Source organism: Falco peregrinus, chromosome 11 (genome assembly GCF_023634155.1).
Source record: "Falco peregrinus isolate bFalPer1 chromosome 11, bFalPer1.pri, whole genome shotgun sequence".
NCBI lineage: Eukaryota > Metazoa > Chordata > Aves > Falconiformes > Falconidae > Falco > Falco peregrinus.
This window is the reverse complement of record NC_073731.1, coordinates 4275842-4299109: the sequence shown is the minus strand read 5'-3', so window position 1 is coordinate 4299109 and position 23268 is coordinate 4275842. Positions and strand designations below refer to the sequence as shown.

The window sequence follows — 23268 nt, the reverse complement described above, 5'->3', positions numbered from 1 at the left end:
AGACCTGCTTCCTTATAGTCTGAAATAGTCACAGAGGTGTTGAAAAGCATCAGCAAGAAATGATAAATAGTCTTGCAGGCTAGAAATCATCTTTAACTGCATACATAGAAATCCACTAATAGGAACAGCGACTTCCTCTACAGTACTCAGAAAAAGTATTTCACTGACTTGGCTTTCACTTTCATGAAACAACCAATAGTTTCCTTTTGAAGAGGCAGAGCGCAAATGGTATTGAACACCCGGGGTGACTTTTCCTGTAGTAAATTGAATTTTCCTATCCAGAAGCAGCAATTTGAATCTCTAGTTTGTAGTATGCATTGTCTAAGAACAGCAAGTGCAGATTTCGGGATGTCAGCAAGTCTTGCACAGAACTTCAACATAAATCATGACCTTTATTGAGAAAGATTGGAAAGGACTGAAAGCTAAACTTCTCGTGCGCCTTTCCATCCTATCTCAAAGCTGAGACACATTTGTGTTGGCCAGACCAAAAGAGGCTTACACAGCTTTGTCCATACTTTTTCTCTAGATCAAGCAACGCACGCCTTCTGCCATTTGTGGTTTAGGATAAAGTTAATTTTAAACTCTGCTCTATGCTAGGTTGTGGAAGTGAGATACTGGACATATTGATAGAAAGTCCATGTACATGCTATGCTTCTAAGTCTGTCTGCCTGTTTGTTTAATTTTTCTGAAAGAGTATCAGCTAATTTTCATTTCTGTGTTTAGAGCCACAGCTTGTCCTGATTGTTTCAAACGAGCGAAGAACAAACAGGTAGGACCTCATCATTGTTGTATTTCTTTTCTGGCATTCAGATTTTCACAGCAGTAGCTACAACAAAGAACTTATCTGGGTATTCAGTCAGTGTTTAATGTCTGGTTTTCCTTCATGAAAAATCTCTCTAGTTTTCAATTGTCTGAAAATAAAGTTGTCTCCTTTATTCACTTAACATTTCTTTGCTTAGGAATACTAAGAGCTTGGTGCTTTTCTTTAGGTCATTCATTTTCCAGACTGTCTAAAGGCCATAATTTTAGGAATGTTCTCTGTAAATACCTCCCTTAAGATCTAGGAATTTGATTGTCATGCATTAAAAGGAGCATAAAGGATGATCCTCAAGCTCTCCATGGGTGAAACAGTTCAGATAAGTCACATTGTGAAGATGAGACTCCGCAGCCAAAAGAGAAATGATCACACTGCAGTTTTCATGTTCTCTGATCTGAATGAAAGACACAATACATGCAGGATGGTTTTATCCTGTCTACCTCTGGAGGAGGGGAGGAAAAAAAAGGGACCTTGCTACTTGTTGCAGACCCTGAGCACGCACACAATCATTGATGGAAAAGAGGACATGTAAGAATAAAAAAACAGTCGGAGAGAAACTGATATAAGTAGGACAGTTGATGTGATCAGAGGGAGAACAAGTAACTTCTATCAGAAGCCTATGCAAGGCATTTTATTCTTTCTGGTGAAGTGTCTACCGACATTTGGCAGAGGCAGTCTGACCCAGAAATTCTGCCTACTCTACTCCACCTGACCAATAAATGCAAGTCTTTTTTTAGAAGAATTGCATTGTTATAACTCACTGCTTGCTGCATTGCTTTCCTTTAAAAGGGGGGAAATCCCACATAAGGAGCTAAACCAGCAGGGTCTGGCTGTTAAAACCACACAGGTAACAAGATGTAGGGGAATCTAAAGGAAAGAATACCGGCTCTGAAGAGCTGTCAGAGGTTTATCCTTACAAAGAAGCTGTGCTTGAAGCTAGCTTCAAGGGCTGTGTTAATCAGAGAAGTATTATAAAAACTGGGTTCTGAGTGAAAATTTCTGTCATCTGCTGTAGATAGTTATTTAAACCTGCTGCTAGTTTAAGGGATTTCCAGTTCATCTGTTCTAAGAGGAAGGGAAGCACTATTATCTCTAATTTATGCTAAGAAGGAGAAAGAGCAGCTTTCCTGAAGGCAGCCAGGAACTGTGTGTTAGAGCAAAGACTTGAATTGTCCCAAACAACAATCCAGTATTTTTCAGGTTTTTTTCCAAAGCCTCAATCCACTTTGCCAAAAAGACATCATTAAATTGGAAATTCGGCAGATGGCCATCGAGACAGTCAGGGTGCTGGAGCACAGGCCCTAGGAGGAGGGGCTGGGGAACCTGGACTTCTTCAGCTTGGAGAAGAGGTGGCTTTCAGGAGGGCTGAAGTGCTTTTCCCCCTGGTACCAAGGTTTTTCAGAACAGAGAGCCAGGCTGTTAATCACAGGGCACGGTGAAAGGATGAGAGACAGCGGAAATAAGTTGAAATGAGAGGTTCGGTGTAGATATAAGAAAAAACTTTTTACCATGAGACAGTTGGACAGTGGAGCAGGCTATGAAGAGAGGGTGTGCAAGCTCCATCCATGGAAGATTTCAAGACCTGACTGGGTAAAACCCTGGGTAATACGGTTTGATCTCGTAACTGACCATGCTTAGATTAGCATGTTCATTTAGAGACCTACTCTCCTTAGCCTTCCTAAAGTAGGATTCCACCTCACATGTTACAGTTGCTTCTCCTGTTCCAGGAACCTAAATTCCATGTTTTCTGCCTTAACCTCACTTGATTTATCGACAGCAGCACCTGTCTGCATAGAGGATGGTAGTCATGGCTCCTGCCACTACTGTATTATTATTACTACTTCTACTGTCGGTTCACCCTTGTGAATTGATGCAGCTTGGGAGTCTGAAGTTGCTTGCCTTCCACAGTTTTGGAGCTGCCAAGCCCTACCGTTCAGAGCCCTTACTTCTGAGTATGAATGAACCTTTGAACTTTATAAACAGATACCTACTCAACAGTCTTACTTTCAGAAGAGCTGCCTGCCTGCTGTCGCTGAGATGAAAGCTGGGGCTTGGGCATACTTAACTCTTGAAAATGGGGAGGCTAGCTTAGGTTTCTGTTCATGGGCTTAGGATTCTGGTTTTATTCTATTTTGCAATTTGTACCTGAGCTCCCAAGCACTACTTTTTTGGTTCTTACTTTTGCACGCTTTTGTATATAATCTGAAATAAGACGATATCCCAAAGATACGCTTAGCATTTCTTTCAGCTAACCAAAGGGCAGGCTTAGCAATCGAATATTCTAGGGAGTTCGAGTAGGTTTATTTGGAAGCGTGACAGTAACTTTAGACCTGCTCAAAATCAGTGGTGCTTGGGGTTTTTTTGTGCGAACGGAGTGAGGGAATGTACACTACTGTTTGTACATGTATTCTAGAAACAAAGGGGAAAATCTTAGTTCTACAGCTAAATAACTGCTGTGTTCCAATCTGTCAACTGTATTAGTTGGAATGCTTTCATGTTGTGCCTAAAATTACTTGAATAGATTTTGGCAAAATTACCTGTTGCTCTTGGTTGCCCTATTAAGGTTAAGATCACTGAATTCTTGCTGATACAGAGTTGCTTTTAGAAAACACAAAACACAAGTGAAAAAACCTATTGTGAGAAGCATATGGTGTGTATGGTTTAGGGTGGGTTTTTTTCCTTCCTTAGGCATATCCTTTCTTAGCTTCTCTTAGTTCTTGACTCATTTTTTCATTTCACTGTGCAGTCTGTTTTCACTAGAATGGCAGTTATAAAAGCCCTAGAGAAGATAAAAGAAGATGATTTTCTCAAGTAAGTATGTACTGAAACTAGTTCTTAGTATTGTGCTTTTGTATAGAATTAGGATGGGGAGGAAAATACTAGATGGGTAAGTAGTGGTAAGATGTCTATAAAAGAACTTTTAATTGTTTAAATTCTGCTAGTTTATTGGTTAAAATGTGGTTTCTGTTCTTCTGGTAATAGAATGTCATTCTAGATCTTTTAATTAAGGAGTAATCTTTAAATGCTTGATTCACAGAGGATGGAGAACTGGACATGACACAAATGTGGTCTTTTTCCCATTAGTAAAAGTGCTTCTTTGGTTGATTATCTCAGGAGCAGCACAGAGGAGAAATCATGGGTCAGAGAGCTGCAGTTCTGCTCTGTGCTTTCGGCAGTGCATCACTGCAACTCTCTGGGCTGGCGTGGGATTTAGAACAGTTAGAAGTAAAAACAGTTTGGTGTAGTATTGACAATAATTTACATTCAAAAATCTTGATGTACATCCCCAAAACCACAGAAGAGATTTGGAAATCTTGGAACTTCCTTCTGTATTTTGATCCTTACAGTTTGTAAGGCAAGCTTTTCTTTACAAGAAAGACTTTTTCCTGTATTTCCAAAGTGTTAGGAGTTGAGTTTTAAGAAAAGAACAAATGGTGTAATGTGGTAACAATCACAAGCAGGGGGAAGACTTCAACAGACACTTTCTCTGTGGTTCACTGTGCTTAATTGCCCTAAGTCTTTGCAGCTCTTTTCTTTGATTCCCAGCAAAGATGTGGTAATAGATCCTGAAGACAGTTTTCATGTGGCATTGAGTTTTGGTTTTGCTAGAGCAATAGCACGGTACCTATGGTATCTTATTAGCCCATTTTGGAGTGTTCTACTTCAGTAATGTTCAATGACAGACTGACAAACATATTTGCAATGCAGTGTTCTTGATTTGGTTAACATTTATCCATTTCTTGGTGTTCCAGCTTTTAATGTGAATGCTGATTTTATGCTGTAGCTGTGTTTTGTGCAACTGAAGTTGTCATCTTTCATGCCATTATCGCTATGGTGATGCTCCATCATGTTCTGGTATTACTAGTAATTTTATTTTTTTTTTATACAGGCATTTTCCGTGTCCCCCAGGTGATGCTCCATCATGTTCTGGTATTACTAGTAATTTTATTATTTTTTTTTATACAGGCATTTTCCATGTCCCCCAGGTTCACCAAAGAACCTCTGTGTTGCTGTGGAAATTCAGTGCAATAATGGTGCAGTTTTTGTGGCCGGTAAAGTGATCCATTTATTTGCTGCTGTGTTGTCTTAAACATAACTTCATAATACTGCCACGAGACCCAGAAGATTCTTGCTGTTTGTTGATCCCTGTAGTTAAGTGTAAGGAGCAGTGAAGAAACAAATCTGGCTCTGTCCAAGAGTGGACTTTTTTGAAAAGGGAAGAAAATATACTTGGCCTTTGCTGAAGACATGATTTTGTCAAAAGCTAGAAATTACAGATCAACAAGCTAAAATCGAAACTATTTGCCTGCTTTTAGATTGTGAATTTAAACTTGGAGATAGTGGGTGGTGGAATATGGTTGAAGAGGAGTGGAATCTGCAGACAGCTGTATCAGGGCCCGCGTAGGGTTCCCATGCTGGGAGCTGCAGGAGGGGCATGCGGCACTTCGGCTGCTCCCAGTGTGCGCGCACACATACCTTCTGGATATTTAAGGAGATTCTGCTTTTCCTTGCCGTTGGTGGGTTATTTTTTTTGCTTTGACAGATGGAACAGTTGTCTATTCTAGAGACAGCCCAGGGTGATGTGAAGATTTAAAGAAACTTCCTTTGTGCCCCTGCTTATTACAGGGGCTTATCCAGAAGCAGTTTATGAAACGAAGAGTTTTGCCATGTCGTCAAAGCTTGCTCTCTTCTTTGGAAAACACTTATCCCTGCAAAACTTGCAGTTGTAACATGTCCTTCGTAATAAGCACGTGGTTTGGGAAAGGCACTTCCCTGCTGGCAGTGCTGTTCACTTGCTTGAATTTTGATCTGGATTCAGAGGTTTTCACCATCTGATTTATCTGCATATTATTTCATCCAAAACTACCTCTCTTAATGGGATTAATAAAGGTTAAATTTTGGAGTTTAGCTCTTTCCAGTCCCGTCATCGTCCCCCTCCAAGATAACATCTGAAAAAACTGGGTGAGACAGCTAGCATAACAGCCCTTGGTGTCCTTGAGTTGAGGTGATTCAACTTTTTTATCACCTGCCGGGAAGAGTATCTACCCTTCCCCCAGTCTTGTTTAAATATTTGCAAGGAGATTATATTTTAAAAAACTCTGCAATTTAAATTCAGCATACTAAGTTTGAAAGGATGGTACGAATCCTGAATAAAGGAAAACATAAAATGAAAAGACAAAAGGCAAAAGTGAATGTTCTCATGGCAGGCTAGTTGATACATACCTGCTTCTTATTTTTAATTACTGATTCGAAAGATGTACATTGTCATGAATCCAAGACATCCAGTGTCTTTTAGCCTTTTCCAAATACGCTGTTTTATTTTAGGTCACTTTGTTGGACGGTTTTATCAGAATTCATCTCTATGGAGAGAGAGGGGGTGAGGGGGTAGGGTGGGGGGAGCAGTGTTTAGCTTTCTGCATGTAATTTACTACTGATTATGTAATTTACAGTTTATAGCTTGCTCCAACAAAAAAAAAAACAAACCACCAAAAAACAGGCAGAATGTTGTCTTTAATTTTTGAAGAATTTCAGAATAGAATTTATTGAGTACAGTGCAATTATTTTGCTACTATTAAATGAGATGGGATCTTAATTTTTAAGCACAGTTTCAGAGCTGGTATTGCCCTCCTGACCTTGTTTATGATGTTTAGTGATCACTTCCCCCCAGCTTTGTTTTTTAAGGGTTTGGGAGAAGATCTCAAACCAAGAAACACCTTCTGGGTTTTTTTTTTTAACCCACTGTTGTTCAGATTAAAAGCTAAAATTATTAGAATAGGGAGATGAGAAAAAAGAATGTTATTTTTCTTTTTCCATTTTATGGAAAGAGAATTTAGCAGTGTGAAGCTGACTTCTGAATGATTAGTCATAGTACTTTCATTATTTGCCCTAGTGAAACACTGTTAGTCAGAGTCCCCATTTGTTTGTGTGGATTTTTCTGCAGATCAAAATGCAAGAACGAAACATTGTTAGAAATAGGAAAATGTGATACTGAAAACCAAAAAAAATGAGATGACAGAGGCACGGTATAATATGCATAGCTACTTTGAAATTTGTTTTATTTTCTATATGCAAGGTTTCAGATTGAAACTTGTTGTGCAGGGGGATTACTCGTTCTTTATGAAAGAGTTCCTTGTTTTGTGCATATTTCCACTTCTTATAAAACCTGTCAATAAGAAAGCTTATCGTGGTCATCCATGTCAGACTTGTTATAGCAGCCCTGGTGTCACGGGAGGTGGCATGCAGTGTGACATAACTCTAGACAATGACTGCAATCAGTCAGAGGGTGGCAATCTCTTTATCTGGCATCTTTTCAAGGCTCTTGAAATTTGTACCAGTTTATTATTGAGACATTTTGCTCACATGGTTTTCCTCGTAATGAGCCAAAGCATTTTAGTTTGGGTTGCTTTTGATAAACATTCAGCCAATGGCAGAACTTGGATTGAAACCTGAACTGCTTGATACAGGAGGATGTGGGGACTTCTTTGCTTGGGACACACAGGCAGTGCAGGCATAGGTTGGACGTGGGAGGCTGGTTCATGACCATGCTGCGATTACAAAATAATCGTTTTTTCCATTCCGAATTAAGTTGACTCAGACTAGGCACTTGAACCTCGGGGATTTAGTCCCAGCCGTGTCAGGCTATATACAGTTTTGTTTCTGTGGTTACACCTGAAGGTATGGCTGCATCAACAGGCTCTCCAAGTCTACCTTTGAGGTGGCCATCTCGGGTGCTGCGGCTCTCCGAGGTGCTGCAGCATGCGTTTCGTCCTGGTGCTGTAATGCTCTTGCTGTAAAACAAGTTTAAGCCTGTAAATTTATTTTCACAAGGCTCTGGTGACAGTTAAATGCATTGTGCATACTGGAGCTTTTCTCCATTGCTTTAGAATGTTTACAGGTAACATCGTTGTTTTATACAGGAAGATACAACAAATATTCAAGGAATTTACCTCAGACTCCCTGGATTATTGATGGGGAGCGGAAGCTGGAATCTTCAGTGGAAGAACTGATTTCAGAGCATCTAATGGCAGAATTCAAAGCAGATAGTAAGTATCTAGGAGATCTTCTGCCGCATGTATTTTTCATGATTACTAGAATGTTTTTTCTTAGTACCTACTCACTTAATACAAGAGTGTAATGGAAAAAAAAAAGTTTCTTTATCCCTCTCGTATCCTTCCAAGTCAACGCTTGTACATTTTTTTTAGCTGTGATCTGCGAGTAATTAGATGAGTGCTTTGTTTTATGCAGTGTCTTTTATCCTACTAAAATATCTTCTCAGTTGATCAGATGATGCAGATATTATGGTTTTAGATGGTAGTATTTTTGCCTAGCCATACTTGTTATTGGTTGGTAATTCATAAAATTACTTGTAATGAGAAGGTTCTTGCCATCAGCGTTCCGTAATATCTGCCTAGCCTTCAACCCCTTCATGTTTCTTACCTTGATTAATTTATTTTCTTCAGTGCATAAAGTTCCACAAGCTAAATGCTTATCCAGGGATTATCCAGATGAAATAATCACTGCCTATCATTTGTCATCAACTAGACATGGAATTAGAGACCTAGAAGGCCCAAGGAAAAATTGCATTAAATATTAGTTTGGAAAAAACAGCTGCTTTCCTCTCCTCTCTGCCCTCCTCCCAGCGAATGATGTGTTAGTCTGAACACTAGGAAAATCCTCAAACTGTGTCTTCAGGCCAGGTGCTATGTGACACCGGAATTCAGCTTGCAGAATTACCACAGGTAGCTACCAGAAGTGCTTGTGCAGTAATGTTGACAAGAGATATAAATGAATAGAAAGACTATTGCCAGTATAGGTCACGGCAGGCGATCCTTGCCTTTTACTTAGCACTGGGGAAACACATCTAGAGTATTGGATCCAGTTCTGGGCTCCCCAGTACGAGAAAGACATGGAGATACCAAAGCAAATTCAGCAAAGGGCTGTGGAGATGATTAAGGGTCTGGAGCATTACCAACCAAGAAAATTCTTCTAGCATTACCGAAATAGACCTTCATGACCATGGAATAATTTTCTCATGGTTTTGTAGTTGCCATAATATCACCAGAGAAATGGGACATAATAAAACCCAAGGAAATCTTTATGCGTTTCGTATGTTCCCTGTGGAGCAAAAAAGTTTGAAACCATCGTTGTTTTCAGAGACCCTTTGGAACAGAGCTGCAAAGTTACCTCTGATGCAGGGTTTGGTCCCCTATCCTCCTTCAGGCAAAGCGTGAAGGTGGAAGGGGAATAACAAAGGAAACTAAATACCCAATAGTACATTTTTGTAGCTTCAAAAATGGGAAAAAAACCGTAGACACAGAGGTTACTTTTCAGTTTGGACTTGAATTTTCTTCCTCTTTTGTCCAGATGTGTGTGACTAGCAGAAATTTTTCTGGTATCTTAAAAAAAACCATTGAGTGTATTTAGGATAAAAAGTTCTATTTTGGAGGAAGATGACTTGGTTTGATTTTAGTCATAAACTTGAATTATCTGGATAAGAAACGGAAAAAATTAATTAGTAAGTGGAATTCCTTTAGGATGGTATTGCTTTTTTTCTGGACATTTTCAGGTTTGTAGCAGCCTCGTTCAGGCTAAGGAACTAGGAGTGCCTTTCAAGGAACTTGTGTATCTAACACAACAAACAATCACTCCCAGATGTGTTCCTGAAGTACAGGCTTCATTTTATAAAGATAGCTCTTTGAAGTAGATTTGCAAACAAGTTTAGAAGAAAATCGTTCACCTTTTAAAAGCTGTAGAGAGTATTAAAAATGTGAAATAAAATCTTACCTGCCTTGTTCAATTCTGTTATAGGCTTTAATTTTTCTTCCTCTGGAAGAGAAGATGTGGATGTGAGAACATTAGGCAGTGGTAAGACTTGGAATATCCCTTGTGAAACATAGAAAACAAACCAAATGGTTAACTGAAGCTACCCTGATAGATCTTGCTTAATGCTAAGTGCGTAAGTGTGGACTAGGCATGCTTTGAAACTGTATCTCGGAAACATTGTAGTGATATTTATGTATTTATTTGCAAAGACTGAACAGTTTCATAAAACCAGCTGAAAGGAGCCCTTTTGTCAGTGTCCTTGGCTGCACAGATGCGTGGAAATGCATAGCTTGTTATTTTATTTTATTTTACTCACTTCCTGTTTTTAAGCCATTTATATCAGACTGATTCCTATCTTGTTTTCTGTTGGGTCCTTCTACTTTGCCTCACTGTCGCTGGGGAGTGGGGAAGCCTTATTTTCTTTTTGAGCTTGGGTCCTTTATAAAAGTCAGTTGCTTTCCAATATACTGAAGCTTCTATAGCCAAATGAGGAGCAGAAAGAAAAAGTAAACATTAACAATGATGCGTTTCAGTCGCTGTCTGATTTGTAGTGTGGTTCTTGGCATCGCTTATACTGGGGATCATCCCTGGCCCTGAGCACAGAAAGTGCAGCTATTGCAACAGATGTTTAGCTGAGGGAGCGGGATTTAACATCATCTTGCACCTGGGCATTGCTGTAGGTGACAGAAAATAAGCTAATTAACTTTTTTTCTTATTTTATTTTTTAATTAGCACAGACTTGTACAAGATGTCTTCTGGGAAGTCATAATTTGCACTTATTGCTGATACTGGGGTTTAGTAGCCAAAAAAGTCCCTTGTTTCTTTCCTTCCATCTGATGCTACATCCCTAAACCCACAAGTCCTATCCCTGTTTGCATAACAGCAGACAATCTTCACACCTTCCAACCTTACTGCATAAATTCAAACGTTAATTTAGAACAACATGTTTTTATGTTTTATGACTGTGCATGTTGCTAGGAAGGCCCTTTGCAATTGAGCTTGTGAATCCTCGTAGAATACATTTTACTGCTGAGGAAATGAAGAGACTTCAGCAGGTAAATCATTTGCACCTCACGGAACTCATAAAGCATGTGTTTCTTCTCTAACTGAGCAGTTTTGCTAACTGATTCTTTTTTAAATATCACAGACAATTAATAATTCTTCAGACAAAATACAGGTTCGAGATTTACAGCTTGTCACCAGGTCAGTATTTGTCGTCACTGGCAAGGGATTTGAAAGCGGATGCTTTGGGAGTTTTGCAAGCATTCTTGCTTACAGCGTTATATAATTATGCTTATGTTATGTAATTAATTTCTTTTGTTTAGAGAGGCAATTGGTCGTATGAAGGAAGGTGAAGAGGAAAAGACAAAGACCTATAGTGCCTTAATATGGACAGACAAAGCCATACAGAAAGAAGATATTGCATTGCTGGATGATATCAAGGTATCTGTAGGTCTTATTGCTAGTTTATATAGTGCCCGTCCTGGTACCCTAGGGGAGAGTTAATATACATGCACCACCCGTGGACATACCTCTTTCTCTGTGTCTGGGGGGTTTTCATCAGGGTTTCTCTGGCTGTGGGGACTTTCATACCTCCCTTCCCCTTTCTCACCCCTTCCTTACTTCACCATTGTCATCCTAGCAATATAGCTAGCTGGCTGTTAGCCAAGACAACAAATCATTGTATAACGTTGACCTTCCAGTAAACCAAATAATAAAAAGTAGCAAATGGGAGAGGAGGAAGTCTGGCCGCTGCACCACCTTGGATAGCTTTGCAGAAGTGAAAGGAGCGGAGAAGGTCTTTTGTTCTGCAAGCTCTAAAGCCATTCTTCCACAGCTGCAGCCATTAGGAACTTGAAATATCTATGGAAAATAATGCAAAGAGGCCTTACAAAGTGCTCAGTGTTACAAGAATGCTGTGTTAACAAGAACTTTCTCCAAATACCGGTCAGGGAGGTACTGCTGATGGAAAAGCATGTTCGGTTTTTGTTGCGTTGCACCATTTCCTATGGGCCTTGGCCATGAAAGCATTCTCAGAGCAAGGGCTCAAGCGGTGACGGTTCAGGGAGACAACTGTTGTGAAGCTGGGCTTTTTAGCATGCCCACTCACTTCCTGAAAAGTTGCCTTTCAAACTGCCGCATCTCATTTGGGAAAGGGGGTGGGGAAATGAACTTTTTAAAAGACTGTTACTAGATCTAATCTCATTTCAGGGGTTTTTTTCCTCACTTTTATTTCTAGGGGGGTTGGCTGTAGTTTAGACAAAGCGTTTTGTGTGGGTTTTTTTTTTTTTTTTTCTTTTTTTTATTATTGCCCTGAGGCTCTCAGTGAGCTTCTACATGCTGGAGCCATTCCAGCAAAGGACTATGGAGATTTCAAGGTTATTCTTCTGTATCTGTGATTCCATTAGTTTGTGTTCATATGAGGCCTTCTCGCTTAGCCTTTGAGATGGCTGTCCTTTTCTCCTTTGATAAACATGGAAAAAATTAGCCTTGCCTGAAGGAGATTACTCAACTACCATAAAACAGTATAAAAAAAGATGTGATTGGTTAACAATACATATGACTCTTACAGTCTGCGCAGTATGTTGCACACTATCTTCCTTGTTTATTTTGTAACCTCTTGTAACAGGAATTAAAACTTGACCAGAAGACACCTCTCCGGGTTCTTCACAGGAGGCCTCTAGCTGTAAGGTGTCGGATCATCCACACCATGAAATCTGAGTACATAGACGAGCATCATTTTCGCCTGCATCTGAAGACTCAAGCAGGAACGTAACCTTAGATGCTGTTGCACAATGCATTTAGGAAACAGCTTGCTGATTAGAGTGATTCGGGTAATGTGAAGTTTCCTGCTTTTATTGCTGCAGTGTTTCTCACTGCCTGCTCTTCAGCAGTCCTAAGCGGCTGCATAATGTTCGCTTTTATGTCAGAATTTCACATTCAGGCTTTCATTCAAAAAATGAATGTCCGTGTGCGTGTTTTTGTGATGACCGCTCTGATAGTTTTAAAGTATGTGATAACTATAAAAAAGTATTTAAAGATATGCTTAAGCTTTTCCTAATTTAACTGAAAACTTTTCACCTTAGAAAATAAGCTTTTCTGCAATACTTAATGCACTGCAATGCAGACTGGAGATTGCTGCTACTTACAAGTTAACAGTTTTGCCATAAAGTCTCCATGCACTTTGGAATAAAACAGAAGATACAGGTCAATAGTGCAGTTTTGGGCATTAGAGTCAGAAGCCAAGAATTAGGAAGCCTTTTAAAGATGGGTATGGGCTTAACAGGACATTTGCAGCAAATTGGCTTAGTAGAAAAAGACGCTATTTTTGCTTTGGGTGTTTTTCCCCATACCCTTTTTTTGTTCTTTCTTTTTTTCCCCTTTGATTTCTTCACGGTAAAACACACCTTTCCTTAGCCAGTATTTCTAGCTACATTAAAGAATTTGTGCATGGAGACTTTGGAAGAACAAAGCCCAATATTGGCTCCCTACTGAACAGAACCGCTGACATTCTGGAGTTGGATGTGGAAGTAAGTTGTTTGCTATTTATCTTTCCTGGAAATTAGTAAGGTAGGTGCATTTGTGAGATGCTTTCAGTAGAATTGCTCTAACTGAATCAACATTCCTTACCACAGTTAATAGAAAAATTAGTGTTAATGCAAAAACAGTGGTTTGTACCACACTGCCACATGTGGCAGGCTTCCTCTGCTGAATTCTGGTCGGGGAGGGATGGGAGGACGTACCATGAATTGATGACGTGATTAGCGCCTGCTGGAACAGACCTTAGCAATGTTACATGTACCACGTAATTTCTTTTCAAAACAGGGTCAGATGAAAAGTAGGAGAGATGTTACGTCCTCTTTCAACGCTGGTTCATACACAGCAAGAAATTGTGTCTGTTCACTTGCTGGAGTCTAGATGTAAAACCAAAATTTGTTGTGGTTAAAAAGACTGTAGGTAGAGATACAGATTTAATATCCAACCTAGTGGTTTGGCAAGATCCATTTAAAACATGCGTTTTCATTTCAAGTAGCCAGTGATCAGCATGCTTGTTCTCATGTATTTCTGGAAAGCTGCCCACATGTTAACTTTTGCAGAACAGCCTTGCATTTATTTTTTTTTTATCTCTTTAGTAGGACAATACAGAAAGAGAGCTCGCAGAGGGCACCTCAGTTCTGAAAGCAAGAAGCCTGGCTTGGGGCTCGGGCTGATAAGCATCGCTCTTGTACGGATAGGTGTCACTACAGTTATCGGACATAGCTATGAAAGACGTCTAGGGACTTGAAAATGATTAGTCATCTTGCTAATAACGCATTTTAGATCAGCCTAAGAGCCTAATCCTTTGATGAAGTTGTAGATTAGCCAAGGAGTAGGTATGATTAATGTAGGCAGTCTTGAAGCCAAGGCATTTAACGTGTTGTGTGGCGATCCCTGTGTTGTGATTGCAAATGGCGATAGCTGTGGCAGTGTAGGGTGTGCTGCCTTTGGAAGAGGGTGAGCAACAAGTTCATGCCCAAAGGGAACTGGAGATGCAGCCTCAGGGAGGCCAGGGAAGAAAGATACAATTCAAGTTGCAGTAATTATCATGCCTGCTTCTACTAAAGTGTCAGGCGTGGTTTGTCCCTCAGGAAGCAGATTTGGGGACAGGCGGTGGTTTTCTACTCGAGCCTTGCGTGCACTGCTCAATACCTGAATATTCCCGTGCTTGTTTGTTTTCACATCATAACGGCCCACCTGCAGGATGGGTAGATGAAGATGGTTCATATTTCTACTTAACAGTTCTGGACACTTGTAAATGCAGCCCAATATCAAATGATGCTGGAAAGTAGTAGTACAAGGAGGTTGCGATTCTGCTTTATGAAGCAAGCCCAGCTCCCAGAGAGCTCTCTCCAGACACAGATGGAGCCACCAGAAGGTGGCTGTTCCATGCCACTGGCTCCTGCTTGTCTTGTCACATGTCTCTTTATCTTAGCGTCCTTTATTTACTCGGTTTCTTCCCACTATTACCCTATAGCTGACAAGAGTAGAGTTCTGCTACCAAATCTCCTTATGTATGTAAAATACCAAGTCTGCTAATTTTGCCTTCCCCCCCGCTCCTCCCCGCTCTTCTAGTCTGTTGACGTTGACTGGCCTCCAACCCTGGATGATTAACTTTTCAAGTTGGGACAAGGAAGAAGCGGCTCCGCTGTCAGCAGCTGGTTCCTGAACACCGTGCAGTGGTACAGCTTGGTTGCAAAGTATTTCTGTCCAACATTTGGATCATGTTGATCTGCCAAAGGATATTGTTAACTTTGTATCAACCTTAAACGCTCTGGAACAGGTAGTGTTCATTCAGTCTTCTGGCCTTATTTTAATTTCTTCTGTGCATAGAAAGATTTTGGTAAGCTAATGTATTGATAATAAGTCTTTTTAAAAAGCAATTAAGGAAAAGACAAATGATGTAACATGCAAATGGTGTAATGCACAAGTACATCAAATATACATTCTGCAGTACTTTCAAATGTTTAGTTAAAAATAACCCTCCCTCAAGCCAGGTTTGGGTTTTTTTCGAACTCTTTTTTATTGGATGCTACAGCTTTCCTTGCCTGGGTGCAGGTAGCACCGAGTTACCCGAAACCCAGTCCCAACTTGATTCAGAGCGCCGCGCATGCAGGAATTCGCAAGTCAGGGACCTCACCCTGAAGCCAGCAGGAGAGTGCCTGGCCGAGGCAGCGCTCCGCTCCCTGCGCAGGACTGCTTTTTGGTCAGCGTCAGTTTTGGAGATGGGCAAATTTTTTTTCCAAAAGTGAATCAAAGGGAAGAAACAGTTTGCAGGGGAAAACTCTGCACTTAAAACTGAGGTTTTTCTCATTTAAAAACATGAGCAGTGCTTCCTAGAAACAACAGCTGAGGTACTTGAGGCCTCAGCAGCTCTCTGGCCGGGTTACAATCCTCTTCAGGCACAGGATTTCCCCAGTTGAGTCGCCTTATATAAAAAGATTGGGAACTCCTGGCAGTGGTGCACGATGGAAATAAAAAAGAAAACCAGGAATACCAAGAACCTCAAAGTGCAGGCAAATATAAATATACCAAGGAATGTTAGTATTGAGAGACCAAGACAAGAGATAGAAAGCTTTGATTTAATAGTGTAATACATTTTTTCTAGTACCTTGCCTTGGATGGATGCCCAGAAGAGTTGAACATTGCTTAGGAACTTCCCTGGAATAGGGAAGAGCTGAGGTTTTTTTCTTTGCTTATTTTAAATGTTTTCATACAAAGCACCACCTATGTCTTTAGGAAAAGCCACTTACGCCTGTATGAAGTTAATCGATTTGGAAAATGCTTCTGCTTACCTGAAGCACAGAAGAGAGTTAACTATTGGCAAAAACTTAAGATTGCAACTTAAGGGCTTTTAAATAATTAACGTTTCAGAAAGAAAGAGAGTAATATTTGCCAAGACAAACCACTGTTTGGGGACAGGGAGAGTCACTGAGGTATCTTACCTTCAGTTCAGTGGTGCCAGGACCTCGTAATACTACAGCTGCATGGTAACTTTAGCTGAAGGTTCAAAAAGGTATTAATAAATACATTTTCAAGGAGCTCCTGAAAACTAAAACCCCAAAAATCTTGAAAAATTAGTCTGAATATTATATACTCTGCCTGTCATGGGCTGTCAAAACTTTGTTGTTTTCCTAGTCCACTGTAACGTAAGTATGGTAGTAGTTCAGAAGATCCTGTTTTTCTATCACAAAAATAATAGGAACATGATTCAGACAGCAGTATTTTTTTTTTTGTTTTTAATCTAAAAGCTGTTATGAGCAACATATTCCAGGAGTAGTTGTCTCAGATAATCATCTGTACCCAGAAAGGAAGTGTCATGAATGATGGAAAACAAACGAGAATTTCAGTCTCACATCTATGTGATTTCTTGAAACTCAAAGTGAGCTAAAATATGATCTATAAATTCCATAAACTATGGGGGGGGGGGGGGGGGGAAGTGTAGACAGCACTGCACCATGGGCACACCAGCCATGAGGAGAGATGTTCCAAGAAGGAAATCAAGCTAGAAATAAAAAGGGCTCCTGCCACAGTGCAAGGACACTGAAGGTGCACCCATCTGCAGCTCTTGCTGTGCTGTACGTTATCATGGTGACAGTGGAGATCATGGTAAGAATCAAAGTGCAGATCAACAAGACTCTAAAGATTATGCTAAATGTTCCAAGTGTAATCTGTTCTCTATGCAACGTAGAGAGGTCCACCAAAAATTCCCATTTTCTTTTTTTGGGTTTTTTTTGGTGATAAATGTTAAGTATCAAAATGCAGGGGGACAGGACTAATGATGCAAACATCTCTATGGTCTTTAGATATTGTTCAGTGATCATGTGAAAATCTGAAATTGAGAGATGTAATCTGTTACTTCGAACTTTGTTTAAAGTCTGCAGCTTCTAATACAAGGTATAAACACTTTGAACATTTGTAATCTGGAACGAATATTGCAGCAATAATATTAATGTTGTACTTTGGCCTTCATCTTATTTATAAGTACAATACCTGCTTGTGAGTACTCAAACAGGATGTTTTGTGAGAGTAAGATTTAATCTGGTTTGTTGGGCATGTGTGAAAGAAGTAGGTATTTTCTAGCACGTTATGTGAAAAACGCTAAAAAATGAGGTCCAGTGTTCCTTAGCAGCATCCTCCTTTGCTCTGGAAGGACTCAAAGCCATTGTATTCCTCCAAACAACTGCTGGCCTGTAATGCCCCCCTACATTTTATTTGCGTCGGCTTAGCTGCTCCTGGAAAAGTTGTGGCAGTAGCACAGCTCTAGCCAAGCACGGAAGCATCGGTCCGTCCTGCCCCCCTGAAAAGTCAGTTGCTCTGCCACAAACGATGGCCGAGTGTAGATGAACCTTTACTGCACACATCGCTTTGGGTTTTGTAGTGGCCATCAGTTACTGTGAGCAGAAAATACTCTAAAAAGCCCCCAGGATACGCAACCCAGAACCTACCATCTCCCCTTTCTCTCGCTTTCCTGCGCTGAGAGATGTCATGAATCTGAGAAGGTTGTGGAAGCGGAGTACTTCGTATAACCAGTTTTTTAATTACCAAACCAACTTGTTTACAAAGGAAAACAGAACTTTGTAAATATTTAATTATACAGTAAAAACCAACTGTACTATAAGGAGCTTTCTACGAAGTGAGTAAAATGTTTACATTTAATATACTTAAATTTGAGAACTTCAAAAAAAGAACTGAATAAACAACACATTTCAAGCTTTCTTTGTATTTCTTTGGTCTTTGTTACTTAAGACTGCAGAGGAGCTATGCAGAAGTGAGGAAAACTTGCTTTATAACACAGCAAGTCAATTCACTGCGTTGTGTACCTGGAGTTAGGGGAAGCAGTTTTCCAAACTTTGTATGTTCTACATGTTGTCTAAGGAGCATATTCCATCAGTCCTGCATCCTCGGTGCAATGCGTTCCAGCAGCAGCACCTTACTGCTTTGAACGCAACGAGTGAGTGCAGGTAAGGAGTCATTGCTTTCCTGTACACCACGGAGGGGGTTGTGGAGGTCCTTTCTGCCTGGTGCACAACAAGGCATCTCAAGTGGCTTTTTTTGATTTGGGGGTGTGTTTTTTGTTTGTTTGGTTTTTGTTTTGTTTTTTTTTTTAATACATCAGTATGCTTTTTTTGTTTCTTCTTTCCACAGCAGTTTTATGTTGCCAAACAGTAAAACAATTAGATTCTTAAGCCTTATTTGCCATATAAAACAGCTGTATAACTTAAGAAATACTCATATATTTCTTGCTGTGTTGCTTCTTAAAATAATAAAATAGCACAGCCCTATAAGGCAGAGTAGAGTGTCTTACCTAGCCAGTTACATCCACACAAGCTGTCACTGAACATCTCGCAACTCAGGCTAAGAATAAAGACTGGGAATCAAGGGGAAGGGAGGAAGTTCTGGCTTCTGATACAGAGTATAGAGGAGTGTGTTTAATTAGTACTGACTGAAATGGCCTTAAGTTATAACAGAGTGCATCTAGATGAGGCTACACTAAGACTGCCTTTGGCTTTGCCCCAAAGCTCTCGTGTGAAGGGGTGGTGGGGAGGCAGGATCTGAGCCACCTTTTGAGCAGTCACTTGCATAGCAGGAAACTGCCAGGATACCTGAGGAAAGAGTAGCTAGGTACTATGGCTCAACGTATTTCTGCAGTTCAAAATAACATACACATCACAGCTACACACACACACACACACACACACCCAACTTCCAGAGAAATAACAGTGTGCTCCATTCCTAAAGCAACAGGGGTTTGTCATTTAAAATAGTGCACTTTGGATGAAGTGCAGAGAAGTCCTTACTTTCTGCTCATTCTTCTGTGCAGTAATTCATTTACCACAGAGCTGGACTATTTAAAAACTCAAACCTTCCGGTCTTTTAAAATATATCTAACAATGACATAGTCATTAAAAAAATTTTAGAGTAAATTTGCCTTCAAAGCAAATGGAGTGTGGTGAAAACATGAAAAATCAATGCATGATCTTGTTTTAGGAGAAGACTATTTTATACGAAAGAGGGTAAGAAACCTAAACTTTTCAAGTAAGTTGAGTAAAACTTTAACAATATTAGCGAGTCTGAACTAGAGTGCCCATGTGCAGGGGGTTTTTTCCCCCCAATTTCTGTCCTATCAAAATTTAAAGTTAATTTCCATAGCAAAAATAGTTATTTTCCAAACAGTTTTAACCCTGTGAAGCATTTGAAATTTTAACCCTTCTGAAGATGCCAGCTTTTACAGTCCCCAAAGGTAAGCAAGATTTAAGTGTTAACAGTTCCCTTTTCCAACAGTGTAAAAGTACAAGGTACAGAACCCCAAACCCTACTCCCACCTCTCTCCTTTATGGGCACCAGTCTTTGGGCTGCAATAGATAACCTTAAGTTACATCATGAAACTTGCATAGCAATATTCTGAAAGAGAAAGCAGGGACTCCAGAAGGGTGAGTTACTCCTCTTCATCACACAGCTAGCCATCTGAAAAGCTCTACGCACCCGCTTCCAGCCCGGCACTGCTGGCTCAATGGTTATAGTTTTACAGTATGCTATCGAATGGGAAAGACTGATAGAGCTCATCAGCGTGGACACCGTCGGTGTCATAGTACTGGTTATCTGCAATGCTATTCTGATGGTTCGGCATCGGGTTGGCGGATAGTCTTGGTTCGCTTAAAACCTCTTGGTCTATAAAACTGTAAACTGCCGGGTCAGCTAAGTTAGACTGCGCGTTAAAAGGCGCGCTGCTGGGCGCGGCTACGGACGGGCAAGGGGCAGGCACCTGCTGGAGCTGCTGCCTGTGACTGCTCGTGTTTAACACTGGATTATACTTTTCAAAGTTTAGACTAGTGCAGGTCATGTCGTCGGTCTCCATGTTCGCAATGCTGGCTGCGGAGATGGTGGTGGGATGCACCTGCTGCACGATGCTGTTACTGGCAACGCTCTGCATGTCTGCCGTCGACACCGCCACTGCTCCCATCCCGTTTGTGCTGCTGAAATTCCGGTAGAAGCCCGCATCCTTCTCGTCGGGCCAGTTCAGAGAGCTGTCGTGGAAAGCTGGGAGCGCGCTGCCGCCCTGGACGGCAGACTGAGGCACCTCCACCCCAAAGCTGTTCTGCGGGTGCGCACCGAGCAGGCCGCCGGCTGCAGGGGGGGTGCTGTACAGCTGCTGCCAGCACGCGGACAGCGTGTCTTGCTTCCCTGGCCCCACCTGCGCCGGCGGGGGGGGAATCTGGTTGCAAACAGGGTAGATCTGATTCGCGTGGGCCAGGGTGCCTAACCCTGGCATCATCAGTGTGGATGAAAACATGTTTGGCTCTAGGGAAAGGAAAGACGTGACTGCATTTTAATGCTGTTTTTTGTAGTTTGTTTTAAATTGCAAAAAAGTAAAAGGCAAAGCAAAACCAATGCTATCTTAGTAAGACTGTATGTGCATTTGCACATTCCTACTTGTCTCGCTGCTCTCCAGGGTGGACCCCAGATTTCTGGAAGGCAGCAAGGCAGCTATGCATCCCCCTCACCCCTCCATGGCAAACACTGAAGGCGACAGCTACGTTTAAGTAAAGAACTGATGGTTTTAGCTCAGATAGTCAAAAATACTGGTATATCTTACAGAAGAAACACTCAGGAGAGCATTAGCATCTCAGGCAAAGCAGAAGGAAGGCCAGCAGCCGAGTGTGCGTTTGAAGGGCTGAGTAGCTGAACACGGAGAAGCATTGGTAGTTATCTAAATTAAGGCTGAAAGCTAGCAACGCCTCGAGATGAAGAAGGTGTAGCCCTCTCCTGTGCAAAGGGGAAGCTCCAGTGGGGCTGAGGCTTTGAGAAGCATCTGGAGGAGGGAAAGGAAGAGACGGGTGCCACCGCTGCCCTGGGCACTGCAGTGCCCCCCTGAGAAAGCTCCAGCCCTTCCCCACAGCAATCGGACACGATTTCTTTCAAACCACCGTTGGATTGCAAGTGAAAACCTACCTTTCTTAATCAGCTTCCCTTCGGTGACAGCAGGGAACGGAGCTACTTTGGGCCTCTCTGTCGCGTTCGATCCTGCGGTGGAGGAAAGCATGAGCCTACACTGAATGTTTGCTCTTACATAAAATAACTCCATCTAAATGGAAGTTCACTCAAACAAGAAAAAGACAAATAACTTCCTTACCACAGTCCTGTATGAGCTTTTGCCAAGCCAACGTTGATCTTTGCCTTTTTGCTTTGTTGCCATATGGATCTACAGAGAAAGGAGCGGAAGGGAAAAGTTTGACATTTCTCTTTGATGTAATTAGTAGTAAAGGAACTTTCTAAAACTTATACTAGTGGCACCTAATTGTAGTGAGATATATTTAAAGAAAAATATTTCAGACATGACAGCACTAACAAACCAAGACAGCATTATTAACTGTGATTCTTGATACTCTCATTGAAAGAGGGAACAAACTGACTAGTGTTAACTTCTAAAAAGCGAAAAGTCCACTTGATAGAAGTAGTGTTGTAGAATTTTTACTAATTAAGCTACTGTTCATTATCAACACAAGTTCTGCGCTGATAGTGGCTTTTCAGAAACTCAACCGATTGGGAACCATACCCTTTTCATCTGGTAGATATCTGAAATCCATAGGTTCACTGACTTCCTGGTCTGAAGGTCTTCGCAGCTGCATCTTCACCGTGATGGGCTCAGTGATGTCTTTGAGAAACGGTGGCGTTCTGAACACAATTGCAACTTGACGGTGAACGTCAGCTTGTGAGAAGGAACCTTTGGCCTCCCAGTTGTCCAAGACAAATCTGACTTCTATGTCATCTGGTCCATTAGAAACAGAAGATGCTTGTTAAGCTGAAAAACTGAAAACTTGGAGCAGAAAAAAAGGGAAAAGGGGAATAAAGAAAGGAGTCGGGCTCAGAATTCAGATGCCAAGTAAATGGCTCGACTTTAAAGGCACTGAGTGTCTTTCAGAGCTGCTGAGAGCCCTTGAACCTGGAAGCTATTCTGCCCAGCTGTAACACCAAACCACTTAGACGGGAGTGTGGTGAAGAGCTTCACTTCCCCAGCTAGGAAGTGATAGTGTCAGCCATGTGGGACAAAAGAAGAGAAAAAAACCTAGTCAAGATTACCCTTCTGAACTTTGTCACACAGTAGAAATATTTCGTCTCCTCCTTTTACACTGCCACAGTTCTTGTTCACACGACAAATTCTCAGTTCTGCAGTGTTGGGAGCTCCTGGAAACAAACAGGAAAACTGGATGATAAAGAATTACTGAAACTGTCACTGTTGAAGATGAGGGTGCTGGGGGTTAAGGTATGTGAAGGGAAGGCAAAAGCTGGAGAGGTGTGACATCCCAAAATTCAGATGAAACGAGTCGCGCCATACAGGAAACTCGGGAGCAAGGCTTGACGTTCCATGATCCTACAGCTCTCAGCTGCTCATCTCCAAAGACAAGATACCAGTGCAGCTGTGCCACTCACTCTCTAACTATTCTAGAGCAGCCCCAGAATACTTCCCTGAATGATGTGACTGCGCGTGGCACTGCTGCCTTTCAAGCTGTACGATTCAAAGCACTTCTCTGAGTGACTGATTACCTGTTACAGTCATGCTTCTCCGCAAAAAGCTGGGCTAGCCAGTCAAGAAAATTCCCCTCTCCGAGTATCCGGGGGTAGTTTTATTCACAGGCATACTTGCCCATCGTGCCTCTCCTCTGTTACCCTCTCAACGTGCCTGAGCACCAGGTCTAGGAGCCTAACTTTCATGCCTTTACTCAAGGTAACAGGTTTTACCCCAAAACGTTCACATGTCAGCCCCAGGCTGTGGCTGTGCACGGACAGCGCTCATGACAGTTAGGGATGGAGAGCTGCCCCCCTGCACAGTTTGCGTAGCACTGTAGCTCACAGTAAGTTCATGCACACACAACAGGCAACTCACGCAGGATGGAGACACACACCGCCTGACGCGTCCGGCCCTGTTCACTACCTGCAGCTTTCCCGCAGGGAGCATGCCGACAGAGCACCGCAAGAAAGAACAGCCCCCGGGAGCTCGGTGGGCACCTTACCATTTATTTCAAAGGGCACTGATGTCACAGTGTAGTGATGCAGAAGTAACAAAGAACCAAAAAAAAAAAAAAAAGCCA

At 41.5% G+C, this 23268-nt stretch overlaps 2 protein-coding genes across 2 annotated transcripts in view; one reads left to right on the top strand and one right to left on the bottom strand.

Moving 5' to 3' along the window:
• Nucleotides 1-17895, top strand: part of PUS10 (pseudouridine synthase 10) — a 36712-nt gene extending 18817 nt beyond the window's left edge. Inside the window, exons 8-18 of the mRNA XM_055816677.1 lie at nt 724-769; nt 3564-3628; nt 4784-4869; nt 7735-7860; nt 9626-9682; nt 10619-10695; nt 10788-10843; nt 10966-11083; nt 12270-12412; nt 13071-13170; nt 14753-17895. Coding sequence (XP_055672652.1) covers nt 724-769; nt 3564-3628; nt 4784-4869; nt 7735-7860; nt 9626-9682; nt 10619-10695; nt 10788-10843; nt 10966-11083; nt 12270-12412; nt 13071-13170; nt 14753-14791 — 913 coding nt within the window. The 3' untranslated portion in view covers nt 14792-17895. The remainder of the gene's footprint in view (nt 1-723; nt 770-3563; nt 3629-4783; nt 4870-7734; nt 7861-9625; nt 9683-10618; nt 10696-10787; nt 10844-10965; nt 11084-12269; nt 12413-13070; nt 13171-14752) is intronic.
• REL (REL proto-oncogene, NF-kB subunit) overlaps nt 17695-23268 on the bottom strand; it is a 32461-nt gene continuing 26887 nt past the window's right edge. Inside the window, exons 6-10 of the mRNA XM_055816676.1 lie at nt 22259-22363; nt 21735-21947; nt 21312-21380; nt 21131-21202; nt 17695-20479 (exon numbers count right to left, since the gene is read on the bottom strand). Coding sequence (XP_055672651.1) covers nt 19704-20479; nt 21131-21202; nt 21312-21380; nt 21735-21947; nt 22259-22363 — 1235 coding nt within the window. The 3' untranslated portion in view covers nt 17695-19703. The remainder of the gene's footprint in view (nt 20480-21130; nt 21203-21311; nt 21381-21734; nt 21948-22258; nt 22364-23268) is intronic.